This window comes from Pteropus medius, unplaced genomic scaffold (genome assembly GCF_902729225.1).
Source record: "Pteropus medius unplaced genomic scaffold, Ma_sr-lr_union100, whole genome shotgun sequence".
NCBI classification, from domain to species: Eukaryota; Metazoa; Chordata; class Mammalia; order Chiroptera; family Pteropodidae; genus Pteropus; species Pteropus medius.
Genome location: NW_024344253.1, coordinates 4,234,978 through 4,258,583, shown reverse-complemented (window position 1 = coordinate 4,258,583; position 23,606 = coordinate 4,234,978). Strand labels below are relative to the sequence as shown.

The following is a 23,606-nucleotide window of genomic DNA, read 5'->3' as shown; positions in this document are numbered from 1 at the left end:
GAACCCGGAAGAGACACATAGTAGGATAATTTAATTATGTCAAAGACATAAACAAAATTCTGGAGCTGCTCAGCTAAAAATTTCTGATCAAGTCAAATGAATCAATCTAGTCGCTCAATAATTTAATGACATGGCAGTTTGTCTCTTTTCCCAGGATTTCCTTCAATCCTTCTTAATCTGCTTAAGTATTATCAGATTCCCACAGTAAACTATGCAAGATTGAAAAAGAGTGAACTAACGATTCTTGAGGCATGAAGTTGAAATCTGCATGAGGCGCAAGTGCTAGACTGGTTAGAGGATGAAATCACAACTGTACTTGGTTGGAGGTTTAAAGCTCAGTATTTCAATTTGGTGTGGCATTTTTACCAAGCAGTTATGACCAGGTCCTTCATGACCCCAAGCCCCGTGAGAGTGTGGAGTGATGGTGTGCAGGCTCTACATGTCACCTCTGTCCCTCCGAGACCTTATTTGGAAATTCCAGAAGTGGCTTAGAGGTGAAAGGTTGTTCAAGTACTTTCCTCTCCTTTTTATTCTCATCAGAGAAAACATTCAAATACTCAGGAAGCCAAAGCTGCTTTCCATGTCTGAATCTCAAAGCCCTGAATATTTATAGGTCTTTGAGAATTCCAAGTATCAAATTCAGGTAGGATGCTATTTTTACCTGGTTGCTGTTTGAAGACTTACTTGCTATGGTTAACACACTAGAAAATAACTTTTCTGACTATAATTGTATTACATTCAAATATGGAAGATGGAGAATGGTACAAATAAGAAAATAAGAATACCCATAATACCATTATTAATGTTAACACTTTGATTTCTTTTCATCTCTCTCTATATATTTGCATGCATATAGACATATAATAATCAAATTTTTATGATGCTTTCAAATTTTACATATAATTTTTATCCTGATTTTATTAATCTATTATTTTATTATTAGAACATAAGCGCTTCCTCATGCCAATAAATGTGTTTTGAAAATGTTATTTTACTAGCTAAATAATATTTTTGGAAAATGTTATTTTAATAGCTAAATAATATTCTGATTTATCTGTGCATAGCATAAGAAAAGTAGTTCTCCTATTTCTCACTAATGTGGCAGCACTGGAACTAAGTTTTTAAAAAAGGTGATTCCCACTGAAGGCAGGAAGGTGGAAAGACAATCTCTGGGAATAGTCAGAAGATAGAGGTATAGACAGAAAATATCAGACAAACATTAAGTGTCAACATCCTTCAGCACTGCCCTGATCCTCTTAGACCCTTTCACTGACTCTTACTCGTGAATCAAGCCCAAGCTCCTCAGGCTAGTAGTCAAGGCCTCCCACACTTTGTTACAACTTACTTTTCCAATCTTAGTTCTTACTGTACTCTTTCACATTCCCCCGTGTTTCTGCCAAGTGGACTGATTTACTCTTCTCTACAGAGAAGTCTAAGGTTTTTGTTTCCTCCATAGCTGTGCTCATTCTTTCCTCTTCCCTTCGAATGTCCCTGCTTTTCCTCACAGCGACTTGTCTACATCTTACTGATTCATGACACAGCTCTAATAGTACCTCATTCATGGAGCTTCACTGGTTCCCCTTAACTTATTTTAATGATTCTGCCGCAGTGCTCTTCCAATAACATTTGACCCCAAAGCAGAGAATAGCAAGGGTATTCGTGTCTAACATCTTGCTGTTCCTTTCCCTTTCTTGACTCCTTCTCAGCCCTAGGACAGCTTTTTCCCCATCCGTGTGTCAGGGGCTTACCATACATCCTCTGTCTTCTCCTCACTAGAGCTTGTTATATTAGATCTCTAATCTCTTATTATGTTAGGGGAATTTTTGGAATGTAGAAAAGTGCTTTACTTTCTCTATATAGTCTGCCTTCTAAAACCATGGTCTTCCTATGGATTCAAATAAATCTGGCTCGAAATTGAAAACAGAGTAGTGATTCTTTATCACCTGGGTTCCCTCTTCCTCCATAAAGCAATGAATGAGTGAGTGGGGAAGCCTTGGGGCAATAGGAATTAGAGATTATCAGAAATTAAAATACACTGGATTCGTATTAATTATTCCTATTATATCAATTAAGAAGAGATTATTACTGACTTTGAGCAGATTCAGAAGCTAGATAAGAGTTTATTGCACAGTGATTGAGAAGTAGTGGTTATCTCTTCTAAAATCTCGCTGTGAAAATGAAGGTGTCATAGGGATGTAACTAGTAGGAGTGCATGATTGAGAAAATTTTGTCAGATTTTTTTTAAAGATGAAAGAGTTTAAACTCCTATAAGAGATAGTAGAGATTTGAGGTTGAAGACAGAGAAAAGTGTTTGAATGACAGACCAAGGTTCCAGAAAAGGTGAGAAGAGATGGTTGCAGACCAGAGAAATCCTTCTAACAAGGCTCTGTCAATGCTTTCTAGAAGCGAAAATGCATTGAAGAGCTAAACACTTAGTTTTATTAGAATATTGTATCCCAAATACAGACATCAGAATCCTCAGGAATATTTTTTAAAATTTCGGATTTCCAGGCCTTACATAAAGATTCTAAGTCAGTAGTCTGGGATTGGGTGCAAGACTCTGTATTTTTAATACCCCATGTAATTCTCATGATGAAGCAAGTTTGGGAAATATTGGCAGGACACTGCTAAATGGCCAGAGGATATGCAAGGACATTAAGGGTTAACTCTAAAATGATGAGAACACTTAAATAAGAGGAACTCAAACGAATAAGGAGAAGCAAAATCTTATGAGACCGTCATCAGGGAAATGAACTTGTTTGTTCAGTTTTCTGCCTGGGAGCATAAAGTGATTTTCATGGTAATGTGAAAAAAACGTTCACAAATCTTGGCAAGGCAATGACAGAAACTCCAATAAAAAGCAACTAACTCCTTGAGTCTGCTGCTTTTTAAGTAGGCTTCATGTGATAAATTTCTAAATACTGAATATAACCTCAAGTCAAAGTAATAATGTTCATTTTCATCATGCATTTAATGTTCTATGCTTAATATTACTTCCTGTGTTTTCAGCATAATAGCATCCAATGTCCTGGTAATCGAATGAATTTTAATTGCACGCACGGTGGATAAAAGAAAGATAGTAATAACATCCTTAATTAAAAATTATGATTTTACACATCCTTTTTTTAAAGACCGAAACCTTCATTTGAGAAAGTGTGTTGAAGTTCTTTAGAACACGGTTTAATTTAGGAGCGATTTGTCGTGCTCCCTTTACTCCACAAAGTCATTGTCATCTCCTTAGTCTTTTTCTTTTCAAGACTGAATCATGGCTTTTTTCAATCACTGAATGAACTCTTTTTTTTTTTTTTTTTCACAATATCCCCAAGAGTCCCTGCCAATGAAGAAATAACTAAAAACAATGAAGTACTGTCTCTGAATAGCCTTGTCCTCACTAAAAAAAAATAAAAATAAATAAAAAACCCTGTTTGATTCCATTCAATTTGTTTTACTCTTCTCAAACAGGCTTTACGGATTAGTCTCTTTTGAGAGAAACCACGTTCTTCAACAGCAACAAAATCTGAAAAGCCACTGCACACTTTTTTTTGAGAAGTGAAATTTTAGCTATCATTATGGCTAAAGTAAAAGGCATTTGGGAAGACAATACGAATGCCCCTTTCTTCTTTGCAGAGAAGAGTGGCAATTATGAAATCCTCACAGAAACTACTTTTTAATATTGGCATTAATTTAAATGTTTAATTTTTCCCTTTGAACTGTCTTAAAGTTGATTGAGCCAGGAATAAAAAGAAGGTCCCTAGGCCTTTGGCTAAATACAAAAAGAGATTCACTAAAATAGGTGAAAAAAAGTTCCCCGATGCATGTGTGAATTGTTAAAGAACCACTGTGCTTGAGAGTTGGAAGAGGTCTTAAAGTTTATGGATAGAAACTCTCCATCTTAGGCACAAGAAGAATTTGCTGTGTTAGACCATTATTCGAATCTGCATTCATCAAGAGGTTTTTGTGGGCCTGTTCAGCTTTCCTTTATTTATAAACAATCTTGAATTCTATTTGATATTTTTTTTTATATCATTTACCCAGAGCAGGAAAAGTGATGGTAATGGTTATAAGAAGTGGACTGTCATGAATTTTTTTCAACCTGTTTTTTAGTCTTGGTTTGACGATCACAGTATCAGAGTAGTAGATGGCAAATTTGCCAGTCTCATACATTTAAAAAAAATGTCCCAGCAGCTGAGAACCAATAGTATCAAAAATCTATAGCAAGATCTGAACTCATTTTTAAGAAAATCAGACTAGGAAACATATTATGAGGGAAATGAAAGTTCACTAATATCCTGAAAGTGCTTTCTATGTACCTCTCTCAATCAACCATTTCTTTCTTTCCCACTAGAGTATTAAGCAAATGAATGAGTTAATTTCATGTTCGGATTTACAGACAATATGAGGGATATCTACTTGAGAGGGAAAGCCCTGATGGGTGCCTTCACCGTAACACCAGTCAGCCAGGAAAAGTAGACAGTGTTGGCCAATACAAATCACACCCACTTCAGAGGCCAGGAGAGTCAGACAAAAATTCCCCTCTACCTAAAGATCTGGCAATCTCAGTGGAAGTATAAGACACAAGTCTTCCTTTGCTCATCTTTAATCTCATTTCTGCTACTCCCCTTTAAAGGTTCTTGTAACCCAGATCAGCAAGAGAAAGTGGGGACCTCTTTGGTCTCTAGGAGAGAATGATCCATTATTTTTTCTCTCACACCATCACTGAAAAGGACTTTATAAATGCCCTGAGCTGTTGTCAAGGGCTGGGAGTCAGCAAAGTCTCAGGTCATGAACAGGCATCTTTCTGGAAAATGAACAAAGTTTACAGGCAGCCGTTTATTAGAAGGCTTTCTCTAGGCAGTGATGAGGACAGCTGACCTGACTTCTCTGCAAAAGTGATGTGATGAGCTCTAGTGAATAGCAACAGTGATCTCTCCTTAGACTTTGGCTTCCTAGTCGCTCCATGCTGAGCTATCTCCTTCATTGGCGGCCTCCTCAAGCCAGATTATCCTGTTCAGCACAGGTTATAAACCATTTCCTATAGGGTCTTATCACATTCCTCTCTTTATTACCCTAGGACAGATGAAATGTGTAGAGAGGGGATGGGCAAGTTCATCCCTTTCTCTTTGTTCTCTTCCCAATGCATAAACCCTATTTCTTCCCTCTAAGGCTTTGATTTTCATGAATCTGCTTTTTTTAAATGTGTATTTTATTAAAATTATCACCACCGCGATCAAGCAACAGAACAAAAACAGAAGCCCTGAAGTTTCATCTTGTTCCTTTCCAGTCAGTATCACCTAAGGAGTAACTAATATCCTGATTTTAACACCACACGATAATTTTGCATACTTTTAAACTATTTATAAATAAAACCATGTAGCGTGTACTCTTTTGTAATGGATTCCTTAACTCAGTGTTAGTTAGGATCATGTAAAATTGTCTTTAGAGAAGCTTTGTTCATAATATGAAATAAAACAGAAAAAAACAAATATCCATCAACAATAGATAAATTGTGGCAAAATGTTGTAATACTATGCTGTAATGTAGCGAAGTAACTACTATAGAGTAATAAAAGTGAATGATCTATAGTTATATACAACAACATAGATCAATTATGCAAAAACACAACTTTGAGTGAAAGAATAAAGTCACGAGCAAATATACCATTTGATTATATTGATATAAAATTCAAAACCTGGCAAAAGTAAATATGTTCTACTTAGGGCCACCTATATAGGTATTAAACCTTCAAAGAAAGCAAGAGAACGGTTGATGTATAATTCAAAATACTGGTTACTGCTCAGTGAGAGGTTTCTAAGAGGCTCTGAAGAATAGGAATGCTCTAGCTCTTGGTCTTAGTGGTATGCACATGGCGTTCATTTGTTGCCCTTTAACACATGTGCATTTACCTGCATTCACTGCTTCCTGTATGCTATATTTTTAATTATTTAAATTGCAGATTCCAAGGACATAAAACTAGATATTTCAATTCAATTCAATAGGTTAAGAAGGCACCGAGAAATCTGGATTTTTATTAAGTTCCCATGGTGATTCTGATAAAAGCATTCTGAAGAACACTTTGAGTGCTACTTATTATTTCTATAGGTTTAAACTCTTCATCCTTGGAACTTGAGATTTCAAAAAAAGCTACAATGTGATTAAAGGAGGTAGTTTATAATAAATAAACGTACAACTCTTACCATTCCAGAAATCATACTTTACTATACAAAAAGACTAAATATTTACAAAAAAAGATCAAAAGAAGTTGCATTTTTAGATTACACTGGGAAAACTATGCAAGAGTCCAATGAACAAACAACATCATAAAACATCTCCGTACCATGTCAGTACCATTCAGAGAAATCCAGTCAACCATTATACCACAGGCTGAAGTGTTTAGTACCTGAAAGTCAACTCAGTGCCCTCTTAGTTTATCACTTGCCTATAACAATATAAAATCCTGGCATCTTTACAAACATGAAGTTGTTGTCAGTGACTTTTATAGGAATAACATTATGTTAAAGGAAATTAAATACAAAAAGATGACATAGGTCAGCTGCCAGTCGATATTAATGTTAAAATTTTTTAAAGATGCATTAATTTATAACAATGTGTTCGGGCCATATCGTTTAATTATTTTCGAGATCTGACTAGAGGGTATTGTTATCTCAAGGAATCTCGCTACGGCATACTTTTATTTTACATATATACAGATCACGTTATTGTATATACACATCAAGGAACTACTCCAATCATCACATCTCTATGGTAGTGCCTATATTTTAGGCAGAAAGTTTTCCTTTGGCTTCTTGCTCACAGCAGGAAACATGGACAGCCATTTCTTTCCAGGAGTTCACTACATTAGAAGTCTGGACTCTCAGCTTGTTGTTTTCCTTGTGGAATGATGAGCAGTATTAAAGATTTAGACTGATAAATAGTGTCTCTGGTCAAACATTTCAAACATTAGCTACACTTTTGATTTCTGTGCTTCTACAAGACTGTATGACCCCTTCATGTTGGCTTTTCTGGCAAAGTAAATGATCATTCCAATGGCAGGTATTATTAAGGAAGATGCACAATAGAGCATGAGAAGTTCAGGAGAAAAATAGTCCTTGTTACTTTCTCTCCCTGGAAAATAACAAAATGGAAGTGATTAGTGTCTAGTACAAAAAGAAACTGTAATAATAATATTTACATGTTTTATTTTAACAGTCAACTCATTCTCTAAAGACAAGTGAATCAAAGCAGTGATAAGGGCCCATAGGACTTCAAATGCATATTCTTCTGAATTATGAAAATAATCAGTTAGTAGTTGCTATGGTCATGATGGGTCATAATGACAGTAATTACCTTCCACAAACTTGAATTCAAATAGATTCAGGTTCGATTATAGAATGAAATAAAAGGTGTAACTTTTAGGGCTCATTTACAAGAACAAACATTGGAGAAGGGTGTTTGTTTTGAGAAATGTAAATATCTACTAAAGAACTAGGACTCTGATCACTACGAATTGAAATTACTAACCAGTTCTCTGAGAAAATCCCTGTAACAACTGGAGTATAACCGTGTAGTCAAACAATATATATAAGATAGTAAGAGAAATAATCGCCAGTGGCTTCTTCAGAGATATACAGAAAACACTACATTTTGTATCACTGAAGTAGGGTATCTTAATATATGCTACTTCTCTTTAGCATTTATATCATCTCTTGATAAACAGAAGTTTTTTGGATAGTATCATGGTTTAGTGTTAATATTACTTACTCAAAGAGGCATTCTCTGACCCACATCTCCCCAGCCTAAATTCAGAAGCCTAATGTACTTTTATAACCCACTATACTTTGACGGTTTGTAATTAAACATCTGTTTGTATGAGGATCTGTTAAATTTGGTTTCCTCCTGCAGACTGTAAGTTACATGAGGGCTTGCACCTGTTTTCTCTTTGGTCCACCACTGAGTAGCAAGTACCTAGCCCACTGCTTTGAGTAGTTGACACCCAATATATATTTTTTGAATAGTAACATATTTTTTTCTTTTTACATTCTATCATTTTGTCATTTAGTTGTAAATTGGTTACAGATGGTAATAGCATATAAAAACTAAAATTAGTACTCTATCTAATTTACTAAGAATCATCTGACAGCTGAAATACTATTTAACATCTTAACCTTACAATAACATCTGAAGAAAATAGCATGACATTTACTGGAGATTCATCTCTATTTGTACTTATGTTTGTACAGCATCATATGACCACACGAGTTTCTTCAGGAGGCATATATGTTGTCTCAGTCCTGGAATAAATGAGTGATCTGACTTTGGTGATCACTACATTCCCTCTAGAGCAGCAGTCCCCAACCTTTCAGGCATCAGAGACTGATGCTCCTATGAGAATCTAATGCTTGATGATCTGAGATGGAGCTGAGACAGTGATACTAGCACTGGGGAGTGGCTGCAAATACAGAGGAAGCTTCACTCGCTCACCTCCTGCTGTGCAGCCTGGTTCCTAACAGGCCAGGGACTGGTACCAGTCCACGGCCCGGGAGTTGAGGACCCCTGCTCTAGAGGTTTTTAATCACTGGCGGTCAACCAAGTAGAAAACACTTACTGGAGTAGACGATGGGAAGTCAATTTTTTCAAATTATTAAAGTTAAAAACACTTCATCCTAAACATAATGATAATTGCCTTGTTTTTCTAGTTTCCTTTGCTAGAGCAGAACTAATCAAAATAAATGAGTAATGTTTTAATGTGATGTCCATTATCATAATTAGGTGTCAGTGTTGACATGTTAGACAATGGTATTTCCACTCTTATTGATTTCTTTACAATTTAATAAATATTATCTTTTGCTTTCAGTTTTCCTCTCAGGCATTTGCAGTAAAACACAAATTGCTGCTGAGTCGGTTACGAAGCTACCTTCAAATGCAATTTTCTATTAGCTGTGTAAACACTGAAAACCCTAAAGACACCCCACTAGTTCTATCATTGGGATACATTCAAGCCAACAGAAATCAAAACAAAAATAACTTTAAAACTCAGCTAAATACAAAGGAAAAGTAGTTTAAAATACCCAGGAAAAATATCAGATTCTTTTCTCCATTTATTTGTAGTCATTTTAAACGACATTTAATTTGGGGCCCTGAATTTCTAGCTGAGTACTTAACATAGTTTGCTTGTTCTTTTAAGTAATAAGTGAAAAATGACGAATATAACTAGTTTAATAAAGAAATTAGAAAAGACAATGTGAGAGCAAGAGAGTTAAGAAGTGGAGAAGCTTTGATATATTTTTAGAGATTCATTAACTACAAACAAAATTACAAAGATGTCGTGAGTCTGATTTCCTGGGACTAGGCTTAATTAAGGGTGGCCTGGATGCATCAAGGGTTAAAGGAAATAAGAATGAATGAATTTCATCCTACTCATAACTGAGATCTCAATCCATCCAGAATCATCCCCAACCTCTTTGGAAGCACCGATTACATACACCCCGTATCATTTTGAGTGATATGATACAAGGTACATGTCTCATTCTTTGAATACATAGTAACTTCATTGGCCATATCTACTCTTTTCAGGATAATCACTGCAGGAGGATGACTAAAAGTTTTACATGTAGTTGTGATATTTTCTCCTTCTTTAACATTTCTAGAAGGGTGTATTGATATTGTCGTGTTTCGAGGAGGTACTGTGTAGACAGAAAACATATAGTAAGTCTTGCAATTTTGAAAAATTTGGCCAGATGAGTAGAATTTTACCCATTTTCTGACCTACGTTCGAATTCTCGTTACGTTGACAAATGATTGCTAACTCTGATAATGAAGTACAGAAGGGAGTTGCATTTCTTTGTGGTAGCTTCACTCCAGCTATGGCTTCTAATCCACAGTGGAAGCTCGTTAGCACCCATAGAGTGGGAGACCAATTAGAAAAGGCTGACATATTCTGCTTACACCAATAAGAGCAACAGGTCTTACTGTGCATTCACAAGAGGGGTGGTTAGAAGATTGAGGGGTCCCAGAAGTTTCTCTGGTGAGACCATGTCCCCCTCCTTCTCTTTCTCTATCATATCAGGGTAGAAGGGAAAAGGGGCTTGAGTTTCTAAGGAAGCAGTCTAGAGATTCTTTGATGTTGTTGTGCATCGAGATGGTGACTCTTGATTATAAGCCTGAAAAGAGTGAATCCAGAAAACATGCAGTTACTGTAAATTCGGAGAATAGCATTCTTTTCTGGTAGGAAGGAAAAGAGTCTGGACGGAGCCCTCCTTTTTACGTTGCCAATCCTCTTTCTTTAGTTTCCTTATAACCCCCAGGGAATGGTTTTTAAAATATGTTTGAACACTTAGGATATACAAGACCTCAGAGGCCAATAATGACTTGTCAACTTTGAAAAAACAGATAAAAATCCTACACTCACCAATGATTAATGACAACTTCCTGGTTAAATTCCACAGGATAGAGCAGCTGTGCATCATTATTTTAGGAAACATTAAGAAATAACCACAATCAACATGGAACTCAGTTTCATTTTCCCAACTCATTCATCTAATCCTAGAAATTCTTTACAGTCCACCAAACTTCTGACCTATTATTTAAGATAATGAAAAACAAACAAAACCAAAAAATTAACTAACCTTTAACATCGAGTGTTATGCTTCTTAATTGCAAGCCAACCTCGTTTTTAGATTCACATTCATACACTCCTGCATCCTCTAACTGGGCCTTGTGGATGGTATATGCGCCATCTGTAGACTTGAGCACTGTGTCTCCTGTCTCTTCTTTCTTCTTCAGGATTATCCAAGTTTTTGGAACATTTCCACATGTACAGGAGATAATGACCGTCTCTCCTTCCTTGACACTCTCTGAAGGAAAAGCTATAAGTTTTATGTCTTTTGGAGCAACTGTAAAGAGAATTTAAAAGGCACTCTGATTAAGTGAAATATAAATGATCAAGATCAAGAAATTAAGCTGTGCAGAGGTGGCTTTCTTAACCTTCCTGAACAACTACAACTACCATTTACTAAATGCTAGGCACTGAACTAAGTACTTGATGTGCAACATGTCTATTAATGTACAACCCATGGAAGGAGGTACGCTATCACCATCTTATGAGTGGGATTCCCTTTAAGTTGATCTATTTTTCTAACTTGAGTTGAGATTCTTTCCTCAGGCAGAGTGACAATACTATGACATCCATCCTAAGGGCTTTCTTTAAGATTGTGCATTGCCCTTTCAAGGTTCATCCTTTAAAATACAAATTACCACTGAGATGAGGTAACAAGAAAGTCTCTAATACCTTAGTGGAAATAATACTAAGGAGTGAGAGAAAAAATGAAAACCTCCACAAAGAAAGGGCATTGAACACCAAAAAGGAAAGTATGAGAGAAAATCTAAATTGGTCTCTTCGTGATTTTGCCCAAAACTGCCTATGGCTTCAACCTGTCAACTAGGAATTGTTTTGTTCTCAGTCTTGGCTCTCCATGCTGGAAAGAGGGTCTGGATCTGAGAACTTAATCCACTCTAATGGTTCTGTGCCATCAAACTGCTGAATCAGAGGGCACAGTCACTGCTACTCTTAACCTCAGAATTTACAAAAGGTTTAAGTGCCTTCTTATGCTTCCAAGCAAATACTAGCAGGCACCTTGTGATATTACCACTGAGAGTCTAATAAGCCAGATATGGTGGTTTTAATCCTAAGCAATCTTCAAATACATGTAAACCTCTCTCTATCCTTTTTTCAACACAGCAATCATTGCCTCTGAAGTGTCACTGAAACTCCTGGCGCAGTTCCTAGAGCCAGCATTCCACCTGAGTTTAAAAGAATTAGGATAATTGACTTGGAATGGTTCATGAGAAAGTACTATTTCTGGTGCTTTCCATGCATAAGAAACATCAAAACCCTCAATATAATTTTTAGTAAAAATTTTCTTTTTAAAGAGGATTTTGTTCAAAACCAGTAACACAACCAAAATAATAACAGCAGTAATAAGTCATTAATCACACTCTGCTCACCTTGGATAACTAATTCAACTTCTTTTCTGCTTACTCCAGCCTGGTTAATCCCTTCACACACATAAATACCAGAATCTTCCATTTTTGTAGAAATTAAGGTGAGAGTTGTATTCTCAGAAAGAGGCTGCAGATCTCCATTATTTAGCTGCCTGCTCAACAGGATTTTCGGAGCTGGAAGGCCATTGCTAGAACATGTGATATTCACAGAACTACCTTCCTTGACGGTGAAGGAAGGGCTAACCAAGATGGTTGTATTCCTGGGGGCAACTGAAAAGGTAGGGACACTTGTTAGCTTGACCTCTTGTGCCCTGAGTTCTGCAGAGTTTTAATAATGTTGTAAAACTGGTCTATGAATTCTATGGATTAAAACAGTTTTATAAACCTTTATAACCACCATTTACTTTAGCAGATACAGAGTGATAGAAAGTAGAATATAGATACGTAATGGGTATTTTCTAAAGGAAATAAGTTCTGTAGAAACTCTCTTGCTATCAAAGAATAGATGATCAATAATAGTATGTATTGACATTTATGGTGCATTAAACATGACCACAAATTATTTGAATCTCCTGTGAAAAGGTGGAGTCTACTTTCCACCCCTTGAATCTAAGCTGGTCTTGTGACCTATGGAACAGAGAAGAAGTGACACTCTTAAGCCGAAGCCTTAAGAGGTTGCTTTCATTATTACTCTCTTGAAACACTGAGTTCTGGTGACTAAACCTAGGCCACATTCCTTGAGGGTGAGACAACACGTGGAGAAAGGGAGGCCCAGACATCCCAGAACAAGCCTCAGACATGTGAGTGAGGCCATCTGGGACCAGCCATCCCCTGCTTACTTGCCAACTGATTGTAAATGCGTGAGTGAGTCTATCTGATACCACACTGAGCAGATGAACTGTCCATGCGACCACTTCCAAAACTGCCAGCTCATAGAATTACAGGCTAATAAATGATGTTTTCAGTGTCAGGGTGATTTTTTATAATAATCATTATTTTGACATTTATTTTTAGTTTATTTTCAGTATTTTAACTATTAATCTCGTGTTAACTATTGTCTGGCAAACATGAAAAAGAAATTGTGGCTACATCACTCATGCACTTACCATTAACATAAAATGTCTGTGTACTCTGCCTTTGTTTGGGTTCAAATTCCATTTCATCAATATTCAACTTGGCTTGACAAACAAGCACTTTTCCAGTATCTTCAGTGGTGGGGATGAAGGTCATTTCCAAACTCTTGGTCTCTAGGGATTTTTTATGCATGTCCTCCAAAAAATTTTTACTCTTCATAACACTCTCCCCCTTAAGTAATTCAATCTCCAGCCGGTCTAATGGATACACATGAGGAACTTTGCAGCTTATAGTGACGGGGTTTCCATCCACTAGTAGACCACTAGTCTCAATTTCTGGATCTCTAGGGAATGCTGCAAATATCAAGGGAAAATGATGTTTATATGTGACATTCAATGGAAAAATGGAATTAATCTCTATTAAATGCCAAAGTCTCAAAATGACAGTTTTAACTTACCTGGGATTGGATAATCACGAATATAGATATAATGACATTAAACATTTTATGTCATTTATTTTAAAATGAAAAATATTTATGATATAAAATATAAATAATGCTGGAAGCAAAAAATAGTACATGAAGTAATCAAGTAATAAATATACTTCTTATTTTTTTCTTCTTAGTCCTGCTGACAGCCATGGACTGATCTTTTCAAAAAACACATGGGCTGCCACCCTCTTATCTAATAACTATATATTTTAAATGTTTTAAATATTTGCCATAATGTATTGGATATTTACTAGTCCCTTAATAATATTCCTTATCTCGGTCTTCAAAACAGCCTCATAAAAATGGATATGATTTAACTTATTTTCCAACTAAAAAAACTTACAGAGAACTTATTTGATAGCTAGGAAAATTTACAAAACTTATAGAAGCTAAGAGGCTTTCTTTAGGCATCGTATCTAGTAAGTCACTGAGTTGAGATCAGAATCCATATTTCTCTGAGCTGAGAGCCCAGACTTGGTTTCACAGAACCGTACAGCCTCTTGGTATCAAATAAGATCCACAAGAGAGTTCTCAATTTCAACATTTTAATTTCCAATGGCCAACCTTAGGCAGAAATTTTTAATATTTTTCAGATATCACTTGTAGTTCAGAAAAAAAACTGTAAAAGTTTTAGATTCTAAATAATATTTATAATGCACTTTATGCAAATCGATAACAATGAGACTATAATAGCTATCAAGAGCAAGAGCAATGGTAAAAAAACTTTTTCCTTAAGTAAAATGCTAGAGTCATACATTCTCAAATATTTCCATATTGCAATAAGACTTCACCTCTGGTTCTCTTTTCTGTTGGAAATCTGCCTACTTCAGCAGATCCTGGACTCTGGGTAATATGATACCACAATAAAATTTGCCCTTTTTTTGAGAGAGATTCAAATCCCTTTACAGATATATTCTAACTCATTCAGAACAAATCCGGAGGGATAACAGAAGTTCGAGCAGGTTTTCTGATAGAAAATCTCTACAATATGTTCTCTTGAATCCTGCTGAATAAGATAAGGCAGAGTAACCCTTTCAAAAAGTAACTTTGTGGTTACTTTGCACATTTTGTTCCTTATTCGTAATAAACTGAGAAACTCCAGCAATGTCGATTTCATAGAGATTTAAGGTTGTAAAGGATTTTATTAAGGTGACAAGAATAGCAGGAAAATGTGTAGTGTATGTATGTAGTTTAATCAATATTGAGATCTAGGGTTATCTCTGGTTCTGCTCTTCACCTGAGCTGCTGCCACACATCATCCCTTGTGACCACTCTTATAGGCCGTCTCCAGTTTTAGCTTTCTCCTGCTCCCCATTGCCTCATTCTTCCCATCCTGTCAATTAGCTTTCTAAACAGAAGGCTCAGGGCACAACCCCAAATGGAATAGCTGAGCAGCAGGCATCCCTATCCAGTTATCCAAATGGAAACTGACCCCTCCCATACTCCTTGCCCCCTACTACCTTGAAACGCCCCATCTACACAGAGAGGGGATGGGAAACAGTGAGCATGTAGTGCGTTCAAGTGCATGATGAGAGTCCTGACGAGACACAAACTAAGAATTGTGGCTGCTGTGTGCTTCTGTAATATATACTTAGGATTTTGGCCAATTAAGTTATATAAAAAATTCTGGTTCGAAGATTTAGGAACAATTCACAATGCTAAATTCCCTTTCTAAAAACATGGATCTCATGGTATACCACAGATTTGTATTATTTTTATTCCAATGGGGGGAAGAAAACAGTAAACGATTTTGAAAACTACTTACAGTAGAGGTCCACTTTAATTCCCTTTTCCAGTTTCTTATGCCCACAGGTCACAGTGCACAGGTACGAATGTTCATTCTCAAAACTCACAGGGTTCAGGGTCAGCGTGGATGTGGTCCCCTCACTGCTCACCTTCCCGCTCAGAGGACTGTCGATCTGGGTTCTCCAAGAGAAAGATGGAGACTCGCAGCCTGTGGCACCACATGTCAACACGACTGAGTCACCAACCTGAGCAGCAATCTTGGGTCCAGGGGAGATCTCAACAGTAAATGGTTTTTCTGAGGGAAAAAAGAACAAGAAAAAAAGAAGGTAAGATTATTTTCTTCTTTCACCACATTCCAATTTATGGTCTTTTAAAATCTGATTTCCTTTAAGTTAACACCTGTGCCAAGAAAACATTATTCCTTTCCACCTTGAGACCATCGGGAATGAGATATTTTTTAAGGATGAACTCACACTACATCAAAGGAACATGTGCATTCATGTGTTCACTGCAGCACTATTTACAATAGCCAAGATATGGAGGCCACCTGGGTGTCCATCGATGGGTGAATGGATAAAGAAGAGATGGTACATATACAGTAGAATATAAATCAGCCATAATAATGAATAAAATCTTGCTATTTGCAACAACATGGATGGACCCAGAAGGTATTATGTTGAGCGGAGTAAGTCAGACAGAGACAAATGCCATATGATTGCATTTATATGTGAAATCCAAAAAACTATAATCAAACAAACAAACAAACAGAAACAAGCTTATAGATACAGAGAACATTTTGATGGTTGCAGAACTGGGGGTGGGGAGGGTGCTTGAGGGGATGGATGAAGGGGGAGGGGATTAAAAGGTACAAATTTGTAGTTACAAAATAGTCATGGGGATGTAGCGGATAGCATGGAGAATAGCGCCAGTAGTGTGCTAACAACTATGTATGGTGTCAGATGGGTACTGCATTTATTGGAGTGATCACTTCATAAGTTATATAAATATCTAATCACTGTGTTGTATACCTGAAACTGATATAATATTGCATGTCAACTGCAATTGAAAAATAAAAAAATATAGTAGAAGAATCAACTCACAATAGTCTGTTGATTCATTCATTTAACAGAATGAATGGGGATAAAAATTTGTCAAGACAGTGGCATCTTTTCATAAAAATAATTTAATCTGTGCTCAAATATAGTTTAACAAATCCCTGTAATAGTGGACAACAGTACAAATAATTTAAGAGTTTCCAGTGTGTCAGGCATAATCCAAATACACCGTGTCGTGCAGGGGTCTCATCTGTGCTGGGTCTTTTTCTCAGTTTGGTTTGTCTAATTGTGACTTTGTAGTATCTTCTAAAGTAAGCGTTGCTCAAATTACCTCAATAAACAGATATGCTATTAGATTCTGAAAGAGACAGATCATTCAGAGTAATGCCCAGAGTTTCGAGATTCCTTATATGTTAGTGTGAGAATGGGGAACTTTAAAAACAGAGCCACTTCCTGCATGTGAACAATTCTCAGATCATTTTTTTTACATTGGCTACGTATGTTACGATGTGAATTTGTGGCTCCTGCGGGAGTAACTATTAGGTAACTGAAAGGTCCTTTGAAAGTTCAGTGCTCTCTTCAGTACTTAAGGTTTTTAGTATCCTGTGATGCAAAGCGCAAAACAAGAAGGCATTTCCCAGAACGCATTTCCTTCTCACTGAAATGGGATACAGCTTATTATGGGATGGATGATTAGCTTTACATGCTTTTACTAGTGTAATATCTTTCCTAGTCTCTTGAAATACTAATCTAACATCCAACTGAGTTCATCTACTGATGGTGAGTTTGAATTTTGTTTTTTTAACCATCCAAGTTTAAACCCCATGTTTTCACATTTTAAAAATTTGTGTTGCCCATGTTTACAATTTTTTCATCTTATATTTTCTGAGCACCTATTATGTGACAGGCACTCAAATATTACAAGTATGTGTAAGATGAATATATAATTGTGCTAAATTACATAATAATCAGATGGGTCATTAATAAAACTTAAGGAAGCAATTTCGGCATCGATGCTCTTTCAATATTGCTCAAATCCCAATGACAGCAACTGTATCATTATATTTTCCCATTCTACTTACCTTGAACAATTAATTCCACTTCTTTTCTGTTTCTCCCAATCATATTAACTCCTTCACACACATAAATTCCAGAATCTTCCATCCTCATAGCAATTAAAGTGAGAGTTGCATTCTCAGAAAGGAGCTGTAGATTCCTGTTATCTAATTTCTTGCTCCAGAGAATCTGTGGAGCTGGTAGACCTTCACTGGAACATGTCATTGTCACAGAGCCACCTTCTTGCAGCCTTGTGGAAGGATTCACAGAGATCATTGTGTCCCTGGGTGCAACTGAAAAGGCAGGGCACAATATTAGTAATTGCTAAGAATCATCTTGATCCAACAGGGATAATGCATTTCTCAGACTGTATTTATGTGCTTCCACAAATCTGACAAACTTACTCTGTCGAATTAGTATAAAGAATTGCAAAGTCATAAAAATTAGTCAATCCAATTGCTGAATAATTTGGTTGAGTTACTTTTTTGATGTTTGGTGTTTTCAGATGGCCATGGATAATCGAAAATGAAGAATTTCCTGGATAAGATAGGAATCTCATCTCAGCATCCTTGCCAAGTATTCACCTAAGTTGGTTTCAGCAAATATGGTGTGAGGCTATCAATCCCTACAACACAGTCCATTTGATTTTTGGGCAGCTCTAGTTATTAGAACATTTCCCCCATTGAGCTGAAATCTACCTTTTGGTAACTAACTTTTACAAATTGGTCATAGTTCAGTCCTCTGCTGTTACAGAATAAATTAAATCCCTTTCCAGATGATTGCTTTTGAAAAAATTATAGCTCTCTTTTCCAAGTTTTGTATTCTTTAGAAAAAATATCCCCTATGTTGTCTATTCTTTTAAAAATATTGGTAAATTTTTTCTATCTTATTTTTTCAGCTAAACATACTGTAGTTGGCAGTACTCCTTTTCATTGTGGTGTCCAGAGCAGAACACAGCATTTTTGTCTAGAACAGAACACAGTGAGTCCACTCCTACACAGTTCTGGGACTATAAGACAATCAAACCTCATCCACACCCTCCCACACCATGCACTTGTATACGTGTGAGCACACACACACACACGAATAAGTGCTCACCTTGTAAAATCTCTATGCCTTGATATTGCAAGGCATATTGTAAGAGTATATTATTTCCCTTTGATAGACTGAGAAATAGAGAAATTAAGTGACCCAAATTCACACGGTTAATGGAGCCAGAACTTAAGCTGGAGTTTTCTTAACCCAAATGCAGTGCTCTTTTCATTGAATATTGCTATTGACAAATATTATGTTCTCAGTGAATAAAAATAGAGTAAAACAAATTTCTTCTTGACTTTGGCTGCTAGGTGTATTGCTGTATACATCCAAGACTAAATTCTCATAAAGACTTGTCCACATCACACAAGCACTTACTGTAAACTTGCAGTTTTTCGGTGGTCTCCTTTTCTTCGAACTGAATCTCAATTTCATCAATGAGTAATTTAGCTCGGCAAACAAGAGCTTTTCCAGTATCTTCATTGGTAGGGATGAAGGTTACTTCCAGACTCTTGGTTTCCAGGGACTTCTTCTCTGTAGGCTCCAGAAAGTTCTGACTTTTCAAGTTTTGGTTGTCCTTCAACAAATCCATCTCCAGCCTGTCAAATGGGTAAACATCGGGGACCAAACACGTGACCGTGACCGGCTTTCCAGCCTCCAGAGGGCCACTCAGGTAAATCTCTGGGTCCTTAGGGAAAGCTGAAAAGGTCAAACAAACACATATGAGTGGGCTTTTTGCTCATGTTGTATAAGGTCCCTCACTGATTTAATGCAATGCAAACTGAATCTAATGTTTTTGTTAATACAGTCAAGATTCATTGTTTTTTATGGTTCAGGTTGGTTTACAAATCACAGTTAATCACCTTTTAGTGAGTTCTTCTGTTCTTATCCTGCATGTACTGAGGGCTGCATGTTATTAGAGTAAAAGAAGGGAGAAGAAATTAATTTATTAAATACTTAATAATTGTGCCATTCATTTCACATAAATGATTTTATTTTAACCTCACAATAACCCTTAGAGGAACAGACCACATTTCACATACATATAAACATAGACTTAGCAGATCTGTATAACTTACCCAAAGTTACACAACTAATAAATGGTAAATCTGGGATTTAAACTCAGGATTTCTATTATTCTATATTTCTGATTTCTACTGCAGATTTATGTTATGTAAAATCACAGTCTCTTTTTTTAGTCAGGGCAAATATATTTTCATTTTACAGATAAGGAACCAGAGGCTCAATTTGTCATTGCAAAGAATATCGGGCAAGATATGCTAAAAAATAAAATAAATAAATAAAAAAGCAACGTTAAAGAATTGGCTTCTGCAAATGGTGCCTCTGACAGGAACTGATCCACCGGAAATGAACACCTGTGCAATCTTTAAATTCTGGAAGGCGGATTTGCCTCCTGAAATACCTAACTCATGTCTAACCAATACCCTACTTGATCCTTTCAGAGCTACGGGAACACACTATTTCAGTCAGCCACCACCGCCTCTGAAAGGGACGTCTTTTCATTACAAATTTTCACGATGGTAACACACCGACTGGATTTGAGACTTTGTAATAAGAACACAAAGTTTCCAACTCTAATTACAATCAAATGTAGAATGCAGACAGGACTGCTAAACATGAGAGACAGACATACTTAAAGAAAAACTTCAGGCAAGCTAATTAAAGCCAGAAGGGTCTTCATTTCTCTTTTTAAAATCTCCAACTATTTTGTACTTGTGAGCAAAAGCAAAGGAACCGGAAATGTTTTGTTGTGGGGAAGAAAAAGTCTTTTTCATTTTTCCACCAATTATTTCTGTCCCTCATATTCTATAAGAAATGTGCCTGAAATCCCCACAGTTTGCTGTCAAGTAACATAAGAAGTTGCTACTTTTCCCTGTATTTATGTAAGGGGGTCTTTCGAGGAGCACAGGAGGCTACACAGACTTAAAGTATGCGTGGAGGACTGGCGTAATTGAAAGCAGCCAGCCAGGCGCACTTCCTCAGAAAGCATTAGGTACACATGGCGTTTGTTGAAGAATCAATTAGAGTTACTGGGCAAAGCTGAACTCCACTACAGCTGCAGGGAAACGACACAATTACAAGATATTCAAATGACGTCTTCATGAGGAGATGACTGTAAGGAATTGCAGTTTTTTGTTTGTTGTTTATTTTGATAGAGCAGTCATCAGTAAGCAAAGGCAGGTGATTTATTTCAGGTTAGTTTTTTTACTCCTCTTGCTAACTTTATTTGCTGGATTGAGAGTAGATTGGGATGTATTTTGGTAAAACGGTAAACTAGGGGTATTTATTCACATTCACAAGGTGAATCGAATTCATTTTACGAATATCCCTGAGGTTGAGCGGTTGAGCATCAGGGCTTGATGACACCACCGCCACCACCATCACCACCAATAACAACCAAAAGGATCTCTTAAATTTATTTACACTAAAATCAAATGAGTGAACTGTATACAGACATTTTTCTCATATCTAAGGGGAAAACTTCTGTATGGAAGCCTATTACTAAATTATATGTCACCTGCTTAAACTGATTCTAAGTACCAAATTGCAGACGAATAAATAAATGGAAAACCCCCAAAGGATGGCAGTCATAAAAAATTTAGATGCATGGCCAAGTAAATAGGTAAAGATATAAGCAAATAAAAATTTGAGGAAAATAAAATTTAAAAAACCTTAGAGATCTTCATTTTATGGCTAAGAAAATCAAACCCTGGAGCAGCTGAATTTTACCTACAGTCATCATGTCTGTGGCAGAGATGGAAAGAGAAGCCGAGATTTGGGGTCCTGGACTGGTAGTGGGAGACTCATCCGTCTCTAACTTTCTTGGTGCATTATGTGCTCTAGCCAGGAATCTAGACATGGCCAATTTTTTCTTTTAAAAATATTATTTAAAAAAAAAAAACAAACTTATTTAGGGCAAACGAGAGAAAATCCAAGATTCTCTGAAGTACTCACAGTAGATGTGCACCTCGATTCCTTTTTCTTCTTTCCCAGATCCGCAAGTCGCTGTGCACAGGTAAGAGTGCTCATTCTCGAAGCTAACAGGATCCATGGTCAGTGTGGATGTGGTCCCCTCATTTCTCACCTTCGCATTCAGCGGACTGTCTATCTGGGTTCTCCAAGAGAAAGATGGGGACTCGCAGCCTGTTGTGCTGCAAGTCAGTGAAACGGAGGCACCAATCTGAGCAACAATTTTGGATTCAGGGAAGATCTCAATTTTAAAAGCTTGAGCTGTGAAAGCAAAAAGAGAAAAGCTAACTTACACCGGTTCATTTAGTAATCTGCTCTTCTCTGTTCTAGTATCCTGTCCAAAATACGATCTGACCAATCCCTTTACTAAACTGCTTTGAAGTAACTGTAGGCAGCCAAAACTCACTGGAGTCACTGCCAAAGAAGTTGCTAAAGTGATCTTCACTTAGGGAACTCCCAGTTCTTATCTGATGCCCATTTATCAGACTTGTTTTGTTATTTTTTAAGTTAGATCTCATTATCAAGTACAAGAAACTAGAGAGATAGACCTTACTAGAAACAGAATCCGATTACTCATTTGACATTGGAGAAAAAATATACAGAAAACATCAATTTGCAGCTCCAGCTATGACATTATAATGGTATATAGCAATACTCAATAGCACATTAAAAGTTAAGTGTTCTGACTGTTTAAAAATCCTAGTGCCTTTCTTTACTACCATAGCAAAATTGACTGAAGCCAAAACCAAGGCTAAAATGGAATGCAAGCATTTGAAACAGATCAAGGAGAACTTACAAGCCACAAACACCATCCAAAGTACATTTAAGGCTCCAAAGATCACGACCATCTTCCCAGGCATTTTAAGTTGCTGCTGTGATGAGAAAATAATGGCTCCAAAACCCTTCCTTCTGTCCCACTTGACAGTGCCTGGGAAAAAGTCTTTAGTTCCTAAAGACAGTGAGGAGCGAAATAGAAAGTCTGCTCTTTATAAAGGGTCTCGTTGCAGAGGCGGAGGGAAATCCCTTCAAGGGGAAACCCGGAGCAAAGCCAGAAAAAAGGTTTAACTGACGCCTGGCCAAGTCCAGTATTAACCCCTTCAGTGGCTCTCAGTCCTGAGGCTATTCTCTGCTCCAGAAAAATGAAACACTTCTAAGGTTATAAAATTAAAGCTTTTCCTGATTTTATTCCACAAAGATATTTTTGCAAGAAAGATATAAGGTAATTCTCACTGCAGAAGGAGAATGTCTGAATCCGTGACAGGGGAAGAGAGAGGGAGAGACAGAGAGAGAGGTAGAAAGAGAAAAAGTAAATTAACTATACTCTAATTTTTGAAGTAGCTAAATAACCACTATGTGAACTGATTTTTCTCCATGAAGAAGATATATTTTTAATTCCAAAACAGAGATTAAGTTTCTCTTACAAGAAATAGGAAAGGGTCTTATCTTTTGGTGAGTTATTTTTAAAACGAGAGACAGCATAACTTATACTTTTTATTCATAAAGATAGTTCTTTTGACAACATCAACTTTCTGAAATAATTTTCTTTAGTAGAAAGTAAAGAAATGCTACCAAAACAAGAGAAATCATTTTTCTCTTTTACTTCAGAAAAGTTAGCAACTCTTTGGTTCAATTGCTGGGTAATTGGAAGTCTTTTGCAGACTTAAATGCAAATATATGGAATTCATCTGAAGCGGACTGTGAGATTTTACCACATAGTTAAAACATGAAAGATAATTTGTTTTTGTCATAGGAGAGGGGATAAAAACAAATTCTATGCTCTCCCCCCACCTCAGTGAAATGACATTTTTAAAGCTGTTTTAAAATGGCTGTTTAGCCTTGCATGTACATAGCTCAAGTCTATGCAAAATGCTTGCCCATCAAAAAGAAACCGGAATAGCCACTTCCTTGTGTTACACATGTGCAGGTCTACCTTCCCTATTGGACCATCAGTTCCCTTCATGGCTGAAACTAGTTCTTGTTCATAATCTTATCTACCTCCACCTTCCTAATATCTAACGCATGGTTTTACACTTAATGAATACCAAAAAATTGTGATAATCAATATTATAAATTAAAATTTGGAAAAGAAACTTCAAAAATGCTGGTAATAATATGTAAATACTGCATGAGAAAATGCTGAAGTCTACAAGAAAATCTCACAC

General features: G+C 36.6%; 1 protein-coding gene across 2 annotated transcripts; it reads right to left on the bottom strand.

The window, feature by feature from the left end:
• Nucleotides 1-6,190: 6,190 nt before the first annotated feature.
• VCAM1 (vascular cell adhesion molecule 1) lies at nucleotides 6,191-22,421 on the bottom strand. 2 transcript variants are annotated; one of them, XM_039869583.1, is made up of 9 exons: nucleotides 22,241-22,402; nucleotides 21,430-21,705; nucleotides 18,832-19,152; nucleotides 17,445-17,711; nucleotides 15,327-15,602; nucleotides 13,104-13,424; nucleotides 12,001-12,267; nucleotides 10,623-10,889; nucleotides 6,191-7,122 (listed from the first exon to the last, which is right to left on the bottom strand). In XM_039869583.1, the coding sequence occupies exons 1-9, from the start codon at nucleotides 22,302-22,304 to the stop codon at nucleotides 6,962-6,964; spliced, it is 2,220 nt and encodes a 739-aa protein (XP_039725517.1). In that variant the 5' UTR covers nucleotides 22,305-22,402; the 3' UTR covers nucleotides 6,191-6,961. The 2 variants fall into 2 exon arrangements, with proteins under 2 accessions (XP_039725517.1, XP_039725518.1); XM_039869584.1 differs by lacking the exon at nucleotides 12,001-12,267 and having other exon boundaries at nucleotides 22,241-22,421.
• Nucleotides 22,422-23,606: the final 1,185 nt, after the last annotated feature.

Excerpts from the sequence above, each read along its gene's own strand:
- VCAM1 (XM_039869583.1), bottom strand. The coding sequence starts at position 22,304 with ATGCCTGGGAAGATGGTCGTGATCTTTGGAGCCTTAAATGTACTTTGG. Across the intron at positions 15,603-17,444 it reads AGTGGAATTAATTGTTCAAG|AAAAACCATTTACTGTTGAG; the intron begins GTAAGTAGAATG and ends TTTTTCCCTCAG. Across the intron at positions 13,425-15,326 it reads AATTAAAGTGGACCTCTACT|CATTCCCTAGAGATCCAGAA; the intron begins GTAAGTAGTTTT and ends TGATATTTGCAG.